This window comes from Heloderma suspectum, chromosome 1, assembly GCF_057233095.1.
Source record: "Heloderma suspectum isolate Gila_16-S chromosome 1, 16-S_ref, whole genome shotgun sequence".
NCBI lineage: Eukaryota > Metazoa > Chordata > Lepidosauria > Squamata > Helodermatidae > Heloderma > Heloderma suspectum.
The window spans coordinates 270,829,745-270,846,317 of NC_139458.1; the positions used below are offsets into that span (position 1 = coordinate 270,829,745).

The window sequence follows — 16,573 nt, forward strand, 5'->3', positions numbered from 1 at the left end:
CAGGTGCTATTTTCATGCTGAAATAATTTTGTAGGAGAATCTTCGCTTTCCGTCTGTCTTGAAAATGTATATTTATATATGTGAGATACATATGGTAGGATATTGTTGGGATGATTCACTTGAACTGTAGGCTTTCTTCATGAATGTTTCTCAAAAAAGTCAGCCGGAAAGCCCCTGAAGTTTGACAGAATGTTTTCCTGGTTGGAGTTGCTTGACTATCTTCTGATCAAGTATTATACTTAATCTAACACAGTCTAATTCAGGGGATGTAGAGTTCGGTGGCCTGGATCCAGAAAAATTCCATGGATTGAAGGACTCCCGTCAGTGGGAAGCTTTTGGTCCGGCAGGGCTTTTCCATTGACTGAATGGGGAAGGAGGCAATATTCACTGATTCTCTTCTCCTGCTACAGTCTGCTATGTCCCTTGAAAATCGGCTCCAAAGGGTTGAGGGCCTCTCTAGGAAAGTGGAGGAAGTGTCATTGGGGACAGCAGAGGGAGGGAAGAATTGGCAACAGTTGCCTCCCCCGCTTCCTTTCTGCCAGAAGGAACGTTCTAAGCCAAACTCCACTCAGGGACACTCCTGCTGGTAGAATAGAAACTCTGGACCCAATCCAATGTTTACAGTGTATTATTGCTTAGGAAATCAATGCTTTTTAAACTTTTAATATATAGTCACCATGCAATACAATCCTATGCAATACAATCCTATGCAATACATGCACCTCAGCAAATCAAATTCTGTTTCAGGGTGTCAGGTTTATGGTAAAAGCTGCAGAAACCTTTTTTTTTTTTTTAAGTATACAGAAATATGGAAGCATGAATATTCCTAAAACAACATGATGGGTTTCGAGTCCTATATAATTAGTTCTTAAAATTGCTTTGTGCAGTGGTGGAAATAATAGCTTCTATTGTAATTTATTGGTCTGCAGCTTGAGAGTTTTCAGGAAGGCCCTTTCTTGTGTCTTCCTCAGTTAGCAGCAGAATCTGAGGTTTCAGTGAATGTTGACCTATTAAATATAAAACCTGTGAAGGAAAAGTGGTTTGTCCCATATGTATTTAAAATACCACTCATTACAGAATATACTACAGGAATATGGGCATCAGTATGATTTATCCCGGTCAGAAAAAGAAAAAATCAATGAGCAAGCTGTAACTATGTGTATAGATGGTCAACCCCTGGATATGATACAGAAGTTGTTGAATGTTGCTGTTGGAGATCTGGGACTCTCACCTAGAGATATAGTAGAGACAGCTGTAAACAAAGTGGTAGGTGCTTTAAGGTAAGCTAAATTATACATATTTAAACTTTAAAGAGGATATTGTTAAATGTAAGGCTGCAAGCCTATATGCACTGTCGTTGGGAGTAAGTCCTATTGTCGCACTGAACACGACAGCCCACCATGGGTTGTTTAACCCACCGTGAAGCTGCGGGGCTTGTGCAGCCCCCGTTTTATATATGCAAACCCTGCTCCAATATTGTCGTGTCCCATGAGCCCAGTGAGCGTGGGCTATGCAATAGTTGTTTAACCCTTACATAACCCACACTCGCTAGGTTTTCACGACATGACAAGCCCCAAGCAGGGGTTGGATATGCAACCTGGCACCCGTGGGTGCTATGGCTCGTTGTGAGTTAAATCATTGCCACGAGCTAGGGGGGGTGTCATTCGAACCCGGTTAATGGGACTTATTTTTGAGTAAGATTGCACTGTAAATGCCTAGGCTTGCATTTTAAGCAAGAGAGACAGCATGGTGTAGTGGTGAGAGTGTTTGACTGAGAGCCAGGTTCTAGTCCCCACTCAGCCATGGAAGCTCACTGGGTGACTTTGGGTCAGTCACAGACTCTCAGCCCAGCCTACCTCACAGGGTTGTTGTTCTGAGGATAAAATGGAGAGGAGGAGGATGTATGCTGCCTTGGGTTTCTTGGAGGAAAAATGCGGGATATAAATACAATAAATAAATAAGACGCACCTAGTCAACACTCCTTTACTGAAAAGTGTTGAAATATATTAGCTGGCTATTTATTCTGTTTAGAAACTTTAAGCCCTCCCTTCTTTATGTATTGAAATACTTTTATACTGACTTTTGGTCAACATTAAAAAAAAATACTTCTAAACAACAATCCTAAAAAGCACAGCAACAGAAACAAATCCAGCGGGGGTGGAGGGTGGGGAATCCAGAAAGTGAGACCAGCTATCAGCTCCTCATTAACAATCACTAAATGCTGAGCAAAACAAACAAGTTTTCACTGTCTTCCTAAAAGCAAGCAATGAAGGGCCAACTCTAATCTCCTAGTGGATTGCACAATTGGGGTGCTGCCACAGAAAAGGTCCTGTCCCGTCTTCCCACCAACCCGACCTCATTTGGCAGTGGGAGCAATATGATCTAGCTGCTGCTGCTTTGCCATGAACTCCAGTTCACCTCCCTGTCTTCAGCTTCTGATGATTTTGCAGCTATTTAAACAAATGTTAAGATGCAAAATGGCTTAAAACTCTAGATGCTCACACACGCACTCCTTTTTGTGAGTGGATGTACGCTCCGTTTATTTAAAATAATCATCAACAAGCCTTACTCTTGTTGTCTAACGGAATTTTTCTACATCACACAAGTATCTAGCAAAGCATGAGTGTCTGCAGGAAGGGGCAAGGAGCTCCAGATTCCCAGCTTTCATTTTTTTTAAAAAATGAAATACAAGTCTCTAGTCCTTGTGGAACTTCAGATATGAGGCAACGTGTACAGCCACTATTCCGCCCATTTGTTTTGTAAGCAAAAATGGTCTGTTCCTGCATTTCAGGGATTTTAGCCAATGAATGAAGTCATAGCAACATTCGACACATACAGTGTTTGAAGAAAAAACTTTTTGGTTCATCATGAAGCCTTTGGGAGGGGGGGTTCCCTGGTGGACGCGATTGCTGCCTCAAAAAATCAATTAAGAAATCCAAGACTTTCATGTAGCTGTGATTCTATGATAAGGACAGCGATGCCATAAAATATCCCATATGACATTCTTAAGGCTTCTCTTCTGTTTGTCCATCTTTTTTCTCTCTCTCTCTCTTGCTCTTTTTTTTAATGTACTCTTTACTCCAAATAAAGTTTAGCTGGAGTTAATGGCGTCTCTTGTATTGTGCTTGGCTAGAATACTCTTCTGCACTAGTGCTGTCAGATCCCCAGGATTTTGTGCCACTCTGTGTAGGCTTCTAAATATGACTCTAAGCAACAAAGCATGTGCATGCGCACAAGGAAAATGCACAGGTGTGTTGTAGCCACTCACGCTTGTGTGCGAATTACAATCACACACCACTGTGCAGCTTTGCCTCCCTGTCCTGGAAAAATCCCTGCAGACGCCCATGCAGGAGTTGCAAGTTACATACTGTAGGGAGGAGAAGAGGCAGGTGGTGGTGGAGGCTCCAGCAGAGCATGTTTCCATGTCAGAGACGGGGAAATGACAGGTTTATATGACTTTCACTGGGGAGAGAAGCAGGTAGCCCCAGTCCCATTCTTGGCACAGAAACCTGCTCCGCTGGGTCCTCTGGACCTCCCACTGCCATGTTCTCTGCTCCTGCCACTTGGTGTCAAAGTAAATTCTCTGGAGTGAGGCAGGGGAAGGGGAGGAAGTGGAGATGGCGGTGGGTGCTCAAGCACCAGTGAGCCTTTTGCGAGACCTCAAATCGAGCACTGAGCAAGACTTGGACTTCTGTGAATGCCTGAACCAGAAGCTCGTAAAAGCTCTACCATTTCAGGTAGAAAGTTGGGATGCTCATGCATCCTTAGTCAATTCAAACTGGATGCTTCTGAACAAATTTCAGTAAATGTGGGGTAGGAGTTTAGTTTACTTTGGGTCTGTCATTCTCCAAAAGTGAAGGTGTTGGCTTCTTACTGCTGATGAATATGACAGCTCTGACTGCAGGCAAGTACTGTAAAGTCCAGGATACGAATTATCTCAGTTTTCCCCCTTTGAGGATAATTGGGGGGTGGGGCTTACATTTTTGCTTCATACGTCCCTTTTCTACTTATTGTGGCAGTGATAAAAGGCAACGTTTCAGTAGAAAAGTGTGTGATTTGTAATGATTTACTGCTTGATAAATAGCATAAAATGATACACTCTAAGCTTTAAGCATTCTGCAACTTTTTTTTCCTATAGTGATATTTCTTCAAGTTTCTTTTTGCTCTTTTCCCATGTCAGTGAAGATGGAGTGCAATATTCTTTCAAAACAGACCCTTTCCAGATATTAGAAGGTATTGTCTCTGCTGTCCATACAAGCACTGAGAATGGGTAAGAGCTTTTGGAATATATCACAAACATGATTGCAGTTGCTAACCCTTTATAAGATGTATTTGTTCAAGATATTACAGTGAAGAAGGTGTTGTAGTGCAGGTGCTCTGTTTCACAGGTATTTGTGCAGTCCCCATTTATCTGGTCACATGCGCCAGATAAATTTATGTTTGCATAAATAATGCCTTCTTGAGGAAGGGGCATGTTCCCCCTTGCTTGAAAGAGACCGTAATAAGACCATTGTTAAAGAAACTTCCTTCGACCCCGACAGATTTGGGAAGTTATAGGCCAGGCTCAGCTGTTCCATTCTCGGCCAAAGTGATTGAGAAGGTGGTGGCCTCGCAATATCATCAATAGGATGATATTGATTATATGGACCCGTTTCAATTAGGCTTTTGGTAGGGATATGGGACTGAGATGCTTCGGTCATCTTTGTGGAAGACCTATACCTGGAACTGGAGGGGTGGAGGTGTATGGTCCTACTAGTTCCTCTGAATGTCTCAGTGGCTTTCAATACCATCAACCATGGTATCCTTCTGGACCCTACCTGGCAGGGGTAGGTCTTGAGGACAGTGTACTGCAGTGGTTCCAGTCCTTCCTGTCAATCATGTCCAGAAGATGGTGTTGGGGGACTACTATTTGGCACCACAGCTGTTGGTGTATGGTGCCCCCACACAGTTCTGTTCTGTCCCCTCTGATATTTAACATCTGTATGAAACTGCTGAGAGAAGACATCCAGATCTTTGGAGTGAAATTACATCAATAGACTGATGACCCTCTGCTCTATTGCCCTTTGTTCTCTGATTCCAAGGAAGCTGTCAACACCTCTGAATGTTGCTTAAGTTCAATAATGGGCTGGATGAGGGTAGACAAGCTGAGATGAAATCCAAAAAAGGCAAGATATGCTGTTGATCAGTAGAGCACCTGGCTTGGGGGTTAGGATTCAACCTGTTCTGGTTGGGGTTGCGCTCCCCCTGAAAGATTGGGTTCATAAGCTAGGGAGTGCTCCTGGGTCCTCCACTGTCCTTGGATTTACAGGTGGCAGTGGTGATGGGGAGTGTATTTGCACACCTGCAACTAGTGTGCCACCTGCAAACATTCCTGAGGCAGTCCAATCTCGCAAAAGTGACCCATGCTTTGGTTAAATCACAGTTGAGATTATTGCAATGCACTCTACTCGGGGCTACCCTAGGAAAAGTGTCCAGAAATTTCAGTTTGTGCCAAATGCGGCAGCTAGGCTGCTAACTGGTGCACGGTATCATGATCACATCACCCCACTACTGCAAGATCTGCCCTGGTTGTCAGTTGTTGTTTCCCAGACTCAATTCAAGGTCTTGAATTTAATCTTTAAAGATCTGAACGGCTTATGGCCCAGCTATCTGAGGGATCTCCTATCTCGGTCAGTATGAACCTGGTCAGTTGTTAAGATCAGCAGGAGAGGGCTTTCTCCCAAAGTTGCTCCCAAAGTCTGGAACACATTTCCTTTGGAGTTGTGATGGGTCCCCACTCTCTCTGCATTCAGGAAGGGGGTCAAGGCATGGGTTTTTAATGTGGCTTTTACAATTATTGTTATGGTATTTAAAGTTGTTTTTAATGTTTTGCTATGCTTTTATTTGGTTATGTTTTTATTTTCTGAAGTTTTTGTAAACTGCCTTGGTTGGCTGGAGAAAGGCAGTATAGAAATAAATAATATATCACGTGTGTGTGTATGTGTGTGTATTATATTCATACACGCACATACAAAACATATATACACACATATAACCTCTGTCTGCAATTTGGTTCCCGCTGTTACTTTCCCCCAAGTGTTGCACCAACACTTATATCACAGCAGGCATTTGACACCTTTCAGTTGTCTCCGCTAATGGTTACATGTGGGGAGGAAAACCCAACAACAGCACTATGCCAAATGGGTGAGTTCCTATTAAATGGCCTCAGTTCACTTGGGAAAAAATCCAGCTGGAATTGTAGTTTTTAGATATACTTTGAAATATCAATATGGCCATGGACAAGGCTCAAAATCTGCATTTCATGAAGTATTATTTACATCTGCATCCTAAGGTTATTGTAGGAACTAAATATAAATTGTTTCCTTCAGGAAGTTGCTGTCATCTGAAAAATGAGCTCGCCTCACTTTTGAAGCCAGGATTTCCACAGTTTCCTTTTTAATTTATCAACTTTTAATTTACATTTCGAACGCCGCTCACTCCAAAACCTCATTTCTAATTTTAGCACCATCTCTGGGAGATGGAATGTAAAAAGAATAACAGAGGCTAAATAAATTTTGAAGTTTTCACAAAATGATAACTTAAACTATCAGCTTATATTATTTCAGCACTTCCAGACAGGTTGAATTGGTGTTTTCTGACTGATATTACTTTCTCATCTGTCTTTTTAGGATGAATGTAGCAACATTAGTTACAATATAAATCACATTCTACCTGGAGCTTCTTTTTCTTTTGAAAAACTCAGTGTCATTTTGAAATATTGCCAATGAATAAGTGAATGTTATTTACACATTCATGTATAGTCATTTGGAGCTAGTAGAAGGACAGAAGGGCTTTTTTTTTTGTCTAAAATGCTGAGGCTCTTCTTGTGTATTGCAAGCACATTGAGATGGTTCCAGTGTGTGTTTTCATCAAACAGTAGATTTATACACCATTTAACATATATGGTATGCTAGATCAGGGTGGGTAGAAAGTAGATCTCCAGAGGTTTTTGGATTTCAACTCCCAGCATTCCTGACCATTGGACATGCTGGCAGGGGCTTCTGGGAGCTGAGGTCCCAAATATATTGAGATCTACCTTCTGCCCACCTCTGTGCTGGAGTAAGGAGCAGTGACTGCTCCTGCTGCAGCTGACGCGTTTGATGGAAACAAGGCATGCAGATTGCTTCTTCCTTAATCAGCTATGGAGACTAGCAATTATTTCTAAGTGACTAGCAAACTGTTGTCTTCCTCACTCATTTCCTCATGTGCTTTTAAAATTAGCAGCAAGCGTTTTTTTTTTCTCTTCAGACCTTGCTATGCTTTTCTTTGTATATGCTGTCCTCCCCAACTGCCAATAAAATTCTGTAATGTATCTGTTTCAGCAAAGTTTATGATAGAGCAGACCAGACTAATGTGAGTTGACCTGGTGATGAAGGAGAGAAAAAGTTATGCTCTCTGAGGAGATAGGAAAGGTCAAGCTAGAGAGAGTTCAACATCCAAAAAGAGATAGAAGTGGGGAAAAAGAGACACTGCTACTGAGGTATTTGGAGGAGGGTAGAAGATGTTAAAAAGAGGCAGCTTCTCTTGCCATACAGGCAAAGATTTGTAGCTGAGGATGGAGGAGATGACATTAATTTATTATGGCTTGGATCCAGACTTGGGCAATTTGAAGACAACTTGCACAATGGGCTTTCCCTCACACTCTGGCATACTGCAGGTCCCTTTGCTGCCCCTAAAACTGATCCTGAGGTTAGGGACTCCTTCTGGATTGATGTGGGCTGGACCATAGGAGCCTGCCGTGCGAGGGGGAAATCAGTAGAAACCAGGCAGAAGCACTTTATGCAAAGGGAGGAGTGGGTTTTCAGGATCTCATGGTGCTGCAGTGGAGGGGAAGAGAAGTAGAGTAGGTGGGAAAGACCCACTGCGTGAGCAGCCTTCCACTCAAAAGCCTGTATTTTTATCCAACTTTCCAGACAGCTGTTGTCTCCCAAAGTAGGGATGTCACGGAAGTCCGGGAAGGGAGTAGAGTCCGGTGGACATCCTCTCGCTTGGCCCCCCAGACACCAGTCCACAGAACCCCGTACTCACCCAACTCGGAACACGTGAGCTGCCATTTTGCGGAAAAGCTTTTTACGTAAGTGGGCATTTTGCACAAAATGGCGGCCATAAATAGCACCATTTCTGCAAATTCTGCCTGCAATTTTGTGTAAATGGTGCTATTTACAAGTGCCATTTTGCACAAAATGACCATTTTCATAAAAAGCTTATGCGGTTTTCCGCAAAATGGCGGCTCAGGGGTAAGCGGGATGCCACTCGCTGGGCACCCGCAGACCATCCAGCAGCTCACGTCGAGCAGGGTCAAGTAGCTGGTGCAGATCGAGCAAGTGGCACGCGAGGCAATGGCAGGTGAGTTTGACCATCCCTATCCCAAAGTGGTTCACAGATTTTAAAAAATCAATATAGTGCTAAATGCAAATGAGATACAGGCTTACAAATGAGATACAGGCTTACAAAAGAGAGAGAGAGTGGAGGGAAGTTTCTCCCAAGCTTCACCCCACCCCACACTTTTGCAAAAGATGAATAGCCATGCAAAAGAGAGGGGCATTTTCAGGCCAGCCTGACCTGGAAGTGGAATGCTAGAATTGTTGGGCCCGCCTTAGTGTGACCCAGGACAGCTGTATTCTTAGGCTAGAACCCTGACCTCCCCATGGTAACAACCGTAGGTTTGCAGCAGCATAATTTGAGGCAGGTCTTAGTAAGACATCTTGTGACATGGTCTCAAAACAAGAATGTAAAAGATACCCCCCCCCCCCCAATAATGAAATGGTGTGTCTGGGAAGACATCAAGTCTGTCCTTAGGCAGGAAGCTGCTCAGACTGAGTGAGCAGGTGGTCACCAGTTGGTAACAGGCAGAGTGAGTGGGTGGCTGTTTTCTGTGTCTCTTCCTCCATCCTCTTTTCCCAGCCATTCCATTTCTCCTCCCATGTGCTTTCACCCCCCCCCCCCTCAAACTAGTCAGTCAATCAGCAGTCTGTGGGCACTGAGCATACTCAGTCTTCATTATGCTTTTGGGGTGGAGGGAGTTTCCCTTCCCCTTAGGTTTTCTCCACCTAAAAAATGTACAAACAATGTGCAAGTCTGCTGATCACTCCCTCTTGTGCTTGGCTGTTGTCATTTTGGCTACGTAAGTGACAACATTCAGAGAACTAGGATGAGGAAATGCTTTCCCTCCTTCAGTTGTATAATCAGAATACCACTTCCTCTACCCATTAGTATTTAATTTTGCTGACGCTTAATAAGCATAGATTTGTGCAAAATGTGATAAGTTACCATAAAATTCCCTGCTTGTTACTAAAATTTCCTACTTGTTACTACAAACAAAAAAGATGTTCAGTGCTAATTAGTTGCAGATGGCAATTTCTCTTAGATTTCACCTGTTCTAGGGAAGTAGAGAACTGCATCAGAGAGAACCTTTTGCATCAGTTGTCTATTCTCATGCAAATAAGAAAGAAGTCAAAATCATTTGCTACCACAGAGGAATTTGTGTAAGAGCTGCCAAAGCTAACACAGAAGCAGGAATGCTTTTATGCAAATGCCTTTGGTAGTGATGAACCAAGATAAACGTTGAAACTGTTAAAAAGGGATTCATTTTTTTCTAAATATTTTGCTCCTGAGGCTTCAGTTGATTTCTAGGGAAGGAAATATTCTGTCATTGATGTCCTGATCTCTCTCAAGTTCTGGGTTTTTTCTTCATCTATTGATCTGGTAACGTGTGTGTGTGTGTGTGTGTGTGTGTGGTATTACACCCCATTTAACAAGAATTTGAAATTAAACATTAGCATCTTTGCTTACTGATCAGAGTATTTTAGATAAAATTTTTGAATGTTTGATCTTTGGGTGTTGATTTGATGCAAGTGATTTAAAAAACAACAACGGAAGTACTTTTAAAAAAAATTTGGAGAGCTGATGTAGTTCTGGAAAATGGGGTTGCAGTCTCTTTGTAGAAGCGTCCATAGATATGACTCATGTATCTTTGTTCAGTACCTGTGCACAAAAGCAAATTACTGTGAAACACATGAATGCCATGTGTACAAGTGTAGTCACTGAGGTTCATTTGAAGAGGTGAGTGTGAGGAATTAAGGTATTAGGACAGGATCCAGAGCAGTACTTTGGGCACACTCAGTGGGATTTTTTATTCTCTTTGTGTAGGGACAGGGCAGCAGATCTTTGTTAAGATCCTGGATCAAAAGTGGGTTTGGGGGGAATGTTAAAAGCCCCTCCCCAAATCTCCCTTAACTTCAGCTGTTGCTGTTGATAATTTTGAGTATTAAGACTCCCTTTATAGAGAGCTCCACTGGGATCCCTAAATACCCGTGGGGCATCCACAGTTACTGAAAGGAGAACCCTCTTACCTATTGGTCACATATTGCCAACGTGATAGCATAAGCCTAAAGAACAGATTATGATGAAAAAGTACTATTGGTTCATTAAAGTCAATCCAGGTTTACAGGCTTTTAAAAGAGTGAAGAAAATAAAAATGCAAGAGGGAGAGTTCTCTAGCTTAATAGTAATAGGATCCCTAGTGTAGCCATCCTTAACTGACCAAAAAAAAAAAAGGTTGCTGGCAAACTTCACAAACAAAGGAGAAAGGTGAGCAATCTCTACTTCCCCCCCCCCCATAGTTCCCTGGGGCAGTCTTGTTCTCACAGGAACAAAATAATTTTACTCTATGTAAGCCCATATTATGAGATCTCCCTCCAAGGGGAGAACCAACTAACTGATCAATTCCCACCACTTTTATAGCAAAGCCAGTTTTCCTAGAAAGCGGTGAGAAAATCTGAAGAGATAATAGAATAACTTTGTTGTGAAGTGTTGAAGCATCATCCTTGTGGTTACAGGAAGGCAGATACTGCACATTTTCCTCACTACTATGAAAGTACTTAACAGCACTTGTTCGACCCACAATAGGACAGAGGAAGGATCTGACAAAAGTCTGCCAGGTGACAGAATCCAAATTCACACAGGGGAGGCACATGTCTAGAGAGCGCAAGAAGCTGCCTTGGACCAGGTCAGACTGTCCATCTTGCTCAGTATTGTCTACTCCGACTGACAGCAGTGACTTCTCTAGGGATGTCAGAGAAATCCATTTGGGGGGTGAAGTTCAACAGATTTTTCTCAGCTCGGCCCCCACGGACTTTGTTTCGGTTCCTGCTGCAACGCCTGACTCGATCTACAGCGAAGCAGCCCAGTTTGTAGATTTTTGGGGAACTTGGCACATCGATTTTTGGAAGTTTCTGCCGTTTGTGTAAATTTCTGAGCAATTTGCACAAATTACAGCCATAATTTACACAGATTGCTCAGAAATTTACACCAGTGGCAGAACCTCCCCCCCCCCCAAGTGCTAAAACATCCCCCGAGTTCGGGGAACAGCCTGCAGCTTGGCTCGTAGATGCAAAATGAGTCATGCACAAAGCGGAACTCCATCGAGCCAAAAACAACCCAGAATTCCCGGCAACAAACATCCCTAGACTCCTCAAAATCTCAGGCGAAGTTCTCTCATATTGCTGCTATATCTACTTGAAACTTTCTAAACTGGCAATGCCAGGGGTTGAATCTGGGACCTTCAGTATAAAAACTGCAAAAACTGCACACACAAGTCTGAATGAGTAGCTGTTTTGAAATGAAGCTTTCAGTTTCCAAAATGCAGTATTTGGGCTAAAAATGTTGGAGATGCATGTTAGGCTTTCCATAACCTAACCCCCATACCATATCACAAATTGCTTTGGAAAATATCCTTGCTCTCCAAAGAAGTTTTGCAATGTGAGCAACCCAAAAACCCCTTTGGTGCCCAGTATTGCTTGTATAGGTTTTTTGGAACCCAGCCTCAATGTCTTATACATTTACTGTATTAAATGCTAAGCTTTTAGACTGCATAAACAGGAATTATAGTGCAGTCAGCGTACTTTTCCGTGGTTTTTTTTTTTAAACCCTACCCCCCAAAAAAACCCCCACCCCATATCACACAGATGGGTTACAGATCTGTTTCTGTATCCAGGGGGCATGTCTTTTTGTGGAGCCATTTGAACATTAAAAACAAAATTTTTATTTATTTATTTATTACATTTGTATATCGCCCAATAGCTGAAGCTGTCTGGGCAGTTCACAGCGATTAAAGTTATAGAAGATATAGATGTCAAAGATGGAGCTTTGAATATATCTGGATTAGCATTTTTAAACAGCTGTGGATGATCTTTTTAGATGTTCAGTGTGTCAGAAACATTTTCTGCTCTCTATACCTATTTCTAAGATTAACATTTGAACATAGTCATGTAGCAAGGAATTATTAACTGACCTTAAAAAAAAAAATTGCCTCCATATTAATACGTTTTGCCACCCTGATGCTGTCTACATGCTTTTGTTTTTAATGAGAAGTTACATTCATAGGCTGCTGAAGGGTTGAGAACAGCAACATAAGAAAGTTTAATTCGTATGAGTGCAAAAACTACTAGGTGCTTACATGCAGAGCACATTAAAGACTGTGATGAAATAATCGGGAGAGAGGTGTTAAGGATGGGATTAAAAAAAACATTTTTAACCGATGTGGCTGTTGATTTGATTGCAGTGAGAACCTAGTGTCTTCGGATGACCTCTTGGCTTGGCTTAGACCTTTCTGTGGAGATGATTCTTTGCCAGTGAAGCCTCGCATTACAGTGCTGCAGATTTTGGAGCAAGCTTTCCACCTCAGCGACGAGGACAGCAAGCTGCTTGTGCTCTTCAGAACTCAAGCTGTTCTCAAAGCCTGTTGGCCGCAGACTCAGGTAGGCAATATTGTGTGATGGTGCGTCCCATTTTAAGATGGTTAACTGGATTGTCTTTAAAGGGCAAACAATTTGCCTTCTATTTTTTTTTTAATTGAATTTATTAATCGCCTATCTGGCCAGTCACCCATACTAAAAATGGTAGTTGCTCAGACCTTCATTGAACTGTTTGAGAATGCTGAAGATATGAAGATTCTTTTTTCTTAAGGATTTCTCATCAAATACGTTTGCTACTGACTTTTTTGTGTTGATTTTTTCCCCTCTTTATCATTTTCTAATGAATTCATATCCTGGCTTCATACAATAAAAATACATTAAAATAATAGTTTATGAAATATAAAATAAAACTATACATGAAAAATGTGGAGCTGGGGCATGTTGCACAGAAAAATCTGCATGTGGTACAGATTATTGGTGCTGGATTCAGGATGCCCAGAAAGTAGAAAGAGTTCAGAAGAATGGTCCAGGTTGAGAGAGACTGAGGTAGAGCTTCTCCTTTTCCTGAGTTTTTGTAATGTTCAAAGCTACCTTCAGTGACCATTTTACTATGGCAGCATTCCCCAACATGTGCCCTCCAGATGTGTTGGACTACAATTCCCTTCATCCCTGATAATTGGCTATGCTGTCTGGGGTTCATGGGAGTTGCAGTCTAAAACATCTGGAGGGCACCATGTTGGGGAAAGTTGTACTGTAGGGTAGGGGTAGGGGGCTGGAAGTATTCAGGACTAATGCTTGTATTTTATATTCTAGTACTTATTCCTCCCCACCACACCCCAGCACAACCCACTGTTCAATTCTGTTTTGATCCTGATACAGCAAGGATAGACAATAGGCACCAATGCGTCCCAGGACACCTTTCTTGGTGTCCACCAAGGTGCCTTCCCACTTTAAAAAAGATATTAACACACTGTCTTACAAGCAGCTAGGATTGATACAAAATAGGTTTCTGTTAGTGCTGAAAACTGTGAGTTCAAAGAAGTTGTTTAGTGTGTTGGGGGTCAGACTCCACCTCTGCCTTGTACTGAAGTCTTTGGGGCAGGCTACTTGTCCTTTGCCACACATGGCAGCCATTTTGTGGTGGTACCCAGGACAGATTCTCAAATTGCCAAATGTGTCCACAGCCCAAAAAGGCTGCCACCTTCTGTGATACAGGGATTATGGGGTGGGTTTTGCAGGTCCTCCTTTGATGTTCTTCAACACATTACACTGCTTGTCAGTCAAACTGATATGAAGAACTCTTCTGAGATATTCAATACATTGCTAAGTCTTATGGTCATAATGAATTATTTCGAGGTTTCGGAGTAAGGTTTTACAGAGATCATTGCTTCAGAAATAAAACCTAGCATGCTTTGTTTGAAACAATGGAAAATTATAAATTAACCCAATGACCAATGCAAAGGCAAACGCGCTATTTTCAGTGAGCCCTCACATGAGAACTACATCAGAGTGAAATAAAAATAATTCTCCTTATACACAAGCCTTCTGAGATCTAATTAAAGACGTCTCTGGACTTTGGAAAAAATGCTGCTATGCCATAATAGTTAAATGGTTTATTATGATTATGATTTCAGCTTTCCAGGTTTCTTGTTACTTGAATAAGAAGGGAAGGTAATTTTTAATTGTAGCTTCACATTGGCCATTAAGCATTTTAAAAGAATATTTTTCTGCTTCTCCCATTTTCACATTCCTTTCTGACAGTATACACCCCCCCACACATCATTTCCTGCCCAGCACCTAAAGTGAGTCCAGATAATGCCAATGATGGATGTGGATTCTTATTGTGTAAAGCTAATTTTAATGATATTGCTATGTTCAATTACCGGAATGTGTGCGAAAGCCACCCTTGGTGTGTCTAAGTAATCCTCTTAGTCAGGCTTTGCATATATCAAAGTGGGACTTAATATTTAATTATGTTTTAGGTGCTATAAGTTAGTGGTCCCACAAATCAATGTACTGCTGGGAAACTGGCCAGCTTGTGCAAAATTAAAAATGTGCTTTATGGAGGCAGCCACCTATCTCACAGTTGGAAGTGTAGCAATTTCCAGTTCTCTAATGATTAGTTAACAAAATTAAAAATTCAGTTGTCCTCATTTTTCAAAGGCTTGAGAGGCCTTAATTCATATTCCAGTGGCATACCTTTGGGAAACTGGGGGGGGGGGGGCTAACGAGTGAGTCAGAAGGTGAGATGTGTTGTTTTTAATCCTCTTGATACATTTTATCTGAGCTCTTCAGGTTCTGCAATTTTCTAGTTAACCAGAGCATTAAAAATGTACCTCAAAGTACTGGCATTCTCCTTAAAACACCCAATTTGTAAGATTAATAAAAAACACATATAGCTGAGCAGTCCCTTACTCTAGTATATCTTGGTCTGGTTTGTTGTTTTCTGCTGTTATCAGAGTATTTGTGCACTTCACTTCTTCACTGATGATTTTAAGCATACCTTTGGGAATAAAGGTAGCATTCCAGGAACAGCAGCTACCACAGAGAAGTGTTGGCTTGACCTATGGGGTACATTTCACACGCATTTTTGGCAGCATTAAAAAAAACAAAAAACTCTCGAGTGATTCTGAGATTATGGTTTCTAAACAGGGCATGTGTTTACCCTGCTTTCACTCTGAATTAACTTCACTTGCCCTCAGTAATGTCATTTTGTAGCCAAAACTGATTTGACTATGTAGTTCTGTGATATCACGCCCTGTGCGTGTGCCCTGATTTATTAGGATTGCCCATGTGACATTCATGAAGAATTCCAACTAATTAGAATTTTAAAATGGCACCAAAGCAGCAGTAGATAGGGAAAACAATGGCAGTGAACAGTAACAGAAAAGGTGAATATTCTCGTAGTTATGGGGGATTGATAAATATTTAGGGGGGTTGATAAATCTGCCCCAGCACTACTTTTGACCCAAAAATCAAAAGAAGGAGAACAATCAGCACAGCCCCAAAGGAGAGTATTGCTATTTTTTTTTAGTGTATAATTGGTGCAAAGATTTTAAAATGTCTATAGAAACTACATTAATCCAAGTAAATATTCAGGGTGGAATTTTTCAATCTTAACTTTTGTCTGTGTGAATGTGTTTTCTTTCACATAGCATCAAATTGCCCCCTGGAGAGAGGTAAACAAAAATGCTTGGGGTGACTATCTTACCAAGTGGAGAGTCAATTTCCTATACAGTTTTATAGCTTTTTATGTCACCTTTTTCTTGCCCCTCATTGATACTGGAGGCTGGCAATGCAGACTGTGCTGTTAGTACTTGCCTTACTGCCTCCACAGTCACTCATGTAGACAGCTATAGGATTACAGCTAGAATATATATTATATTCCATCTGACCAGTATCCTGTATTGCTGTTGCACTCATTCCATTATGCCAGCAGCTAGCACAACAGGGGATAGTGCCTCATAAAGGAGACCGGGACATGAGCAGAAACACTTGTTTATGGATTGGGACAGGTCAGCAGAGCTCCCATCTGTGAGCTCCATGACCTGCCCTGTTCCAGAAATGAGTATTTCCACTTATTTCTGGTTCCCACTGCACTAGCTCTCTGATCTGCCCCAAAAGCTTTGTGTGGCCATGGTCTAATTTATAAAAATACAGTTGTATAATAGTTTTAGCAGTACCTTCTGAATTCTGATTCTTCTGAACCTTGTGGTAATAGTCCAAGCTCGCATGTCCTATAATCCACCTTCAAAGGGATAAATCTCTTGATTATGCCAGATCCCTCAAACTTCAAAGCCAGGCACACAATGTTATGTGGCTGATAGAGCACCTTCCAA

The 16,573-nt window shown here is 41.8% G+C and overlaps 1 protein-coding gene across 7 annotated transcripts in view; it reads left to right on the plus strand.

Annotated features, from left to right (window-relative positions):
* NBAS (NBAS subunit of NRZ tethering complex) overlaps positions 1–16,573 on the plus strand; it is a 233,290-nt gene that overhangs the window by 184,553 nt on the left and 32,164 nt on the right. For 4 of the 7 annotated variants that reach the window (XR_014786542.1, XM_084826593.1, XM_084826591.1 and 1 more), the window contains exons 46-48: positions 1,078–1,280; positions 4,181–4,270; positions 12,602–12,797. Coding sequence is in view for 4 of the 7 variants with exons in the window: in XM_084826593.1 (XP_084682719.1) it covers positions 1,078–1,280; positions 4,181–4,270; positions 12,602–12,797 (489 nt within the window). In the remaining 3 variants the exon portion in view is untranslated. The remainder of the gene's footprint in view (positions 1–1,077; positions 1,281–4,180; positions 4,271–12,601; positions 12,798–16,573) is intronic. The other 3 variants (XR_014786544.1, XR_014786543.1, XM_084826592.1) reach the window with 2 other exon arrangements.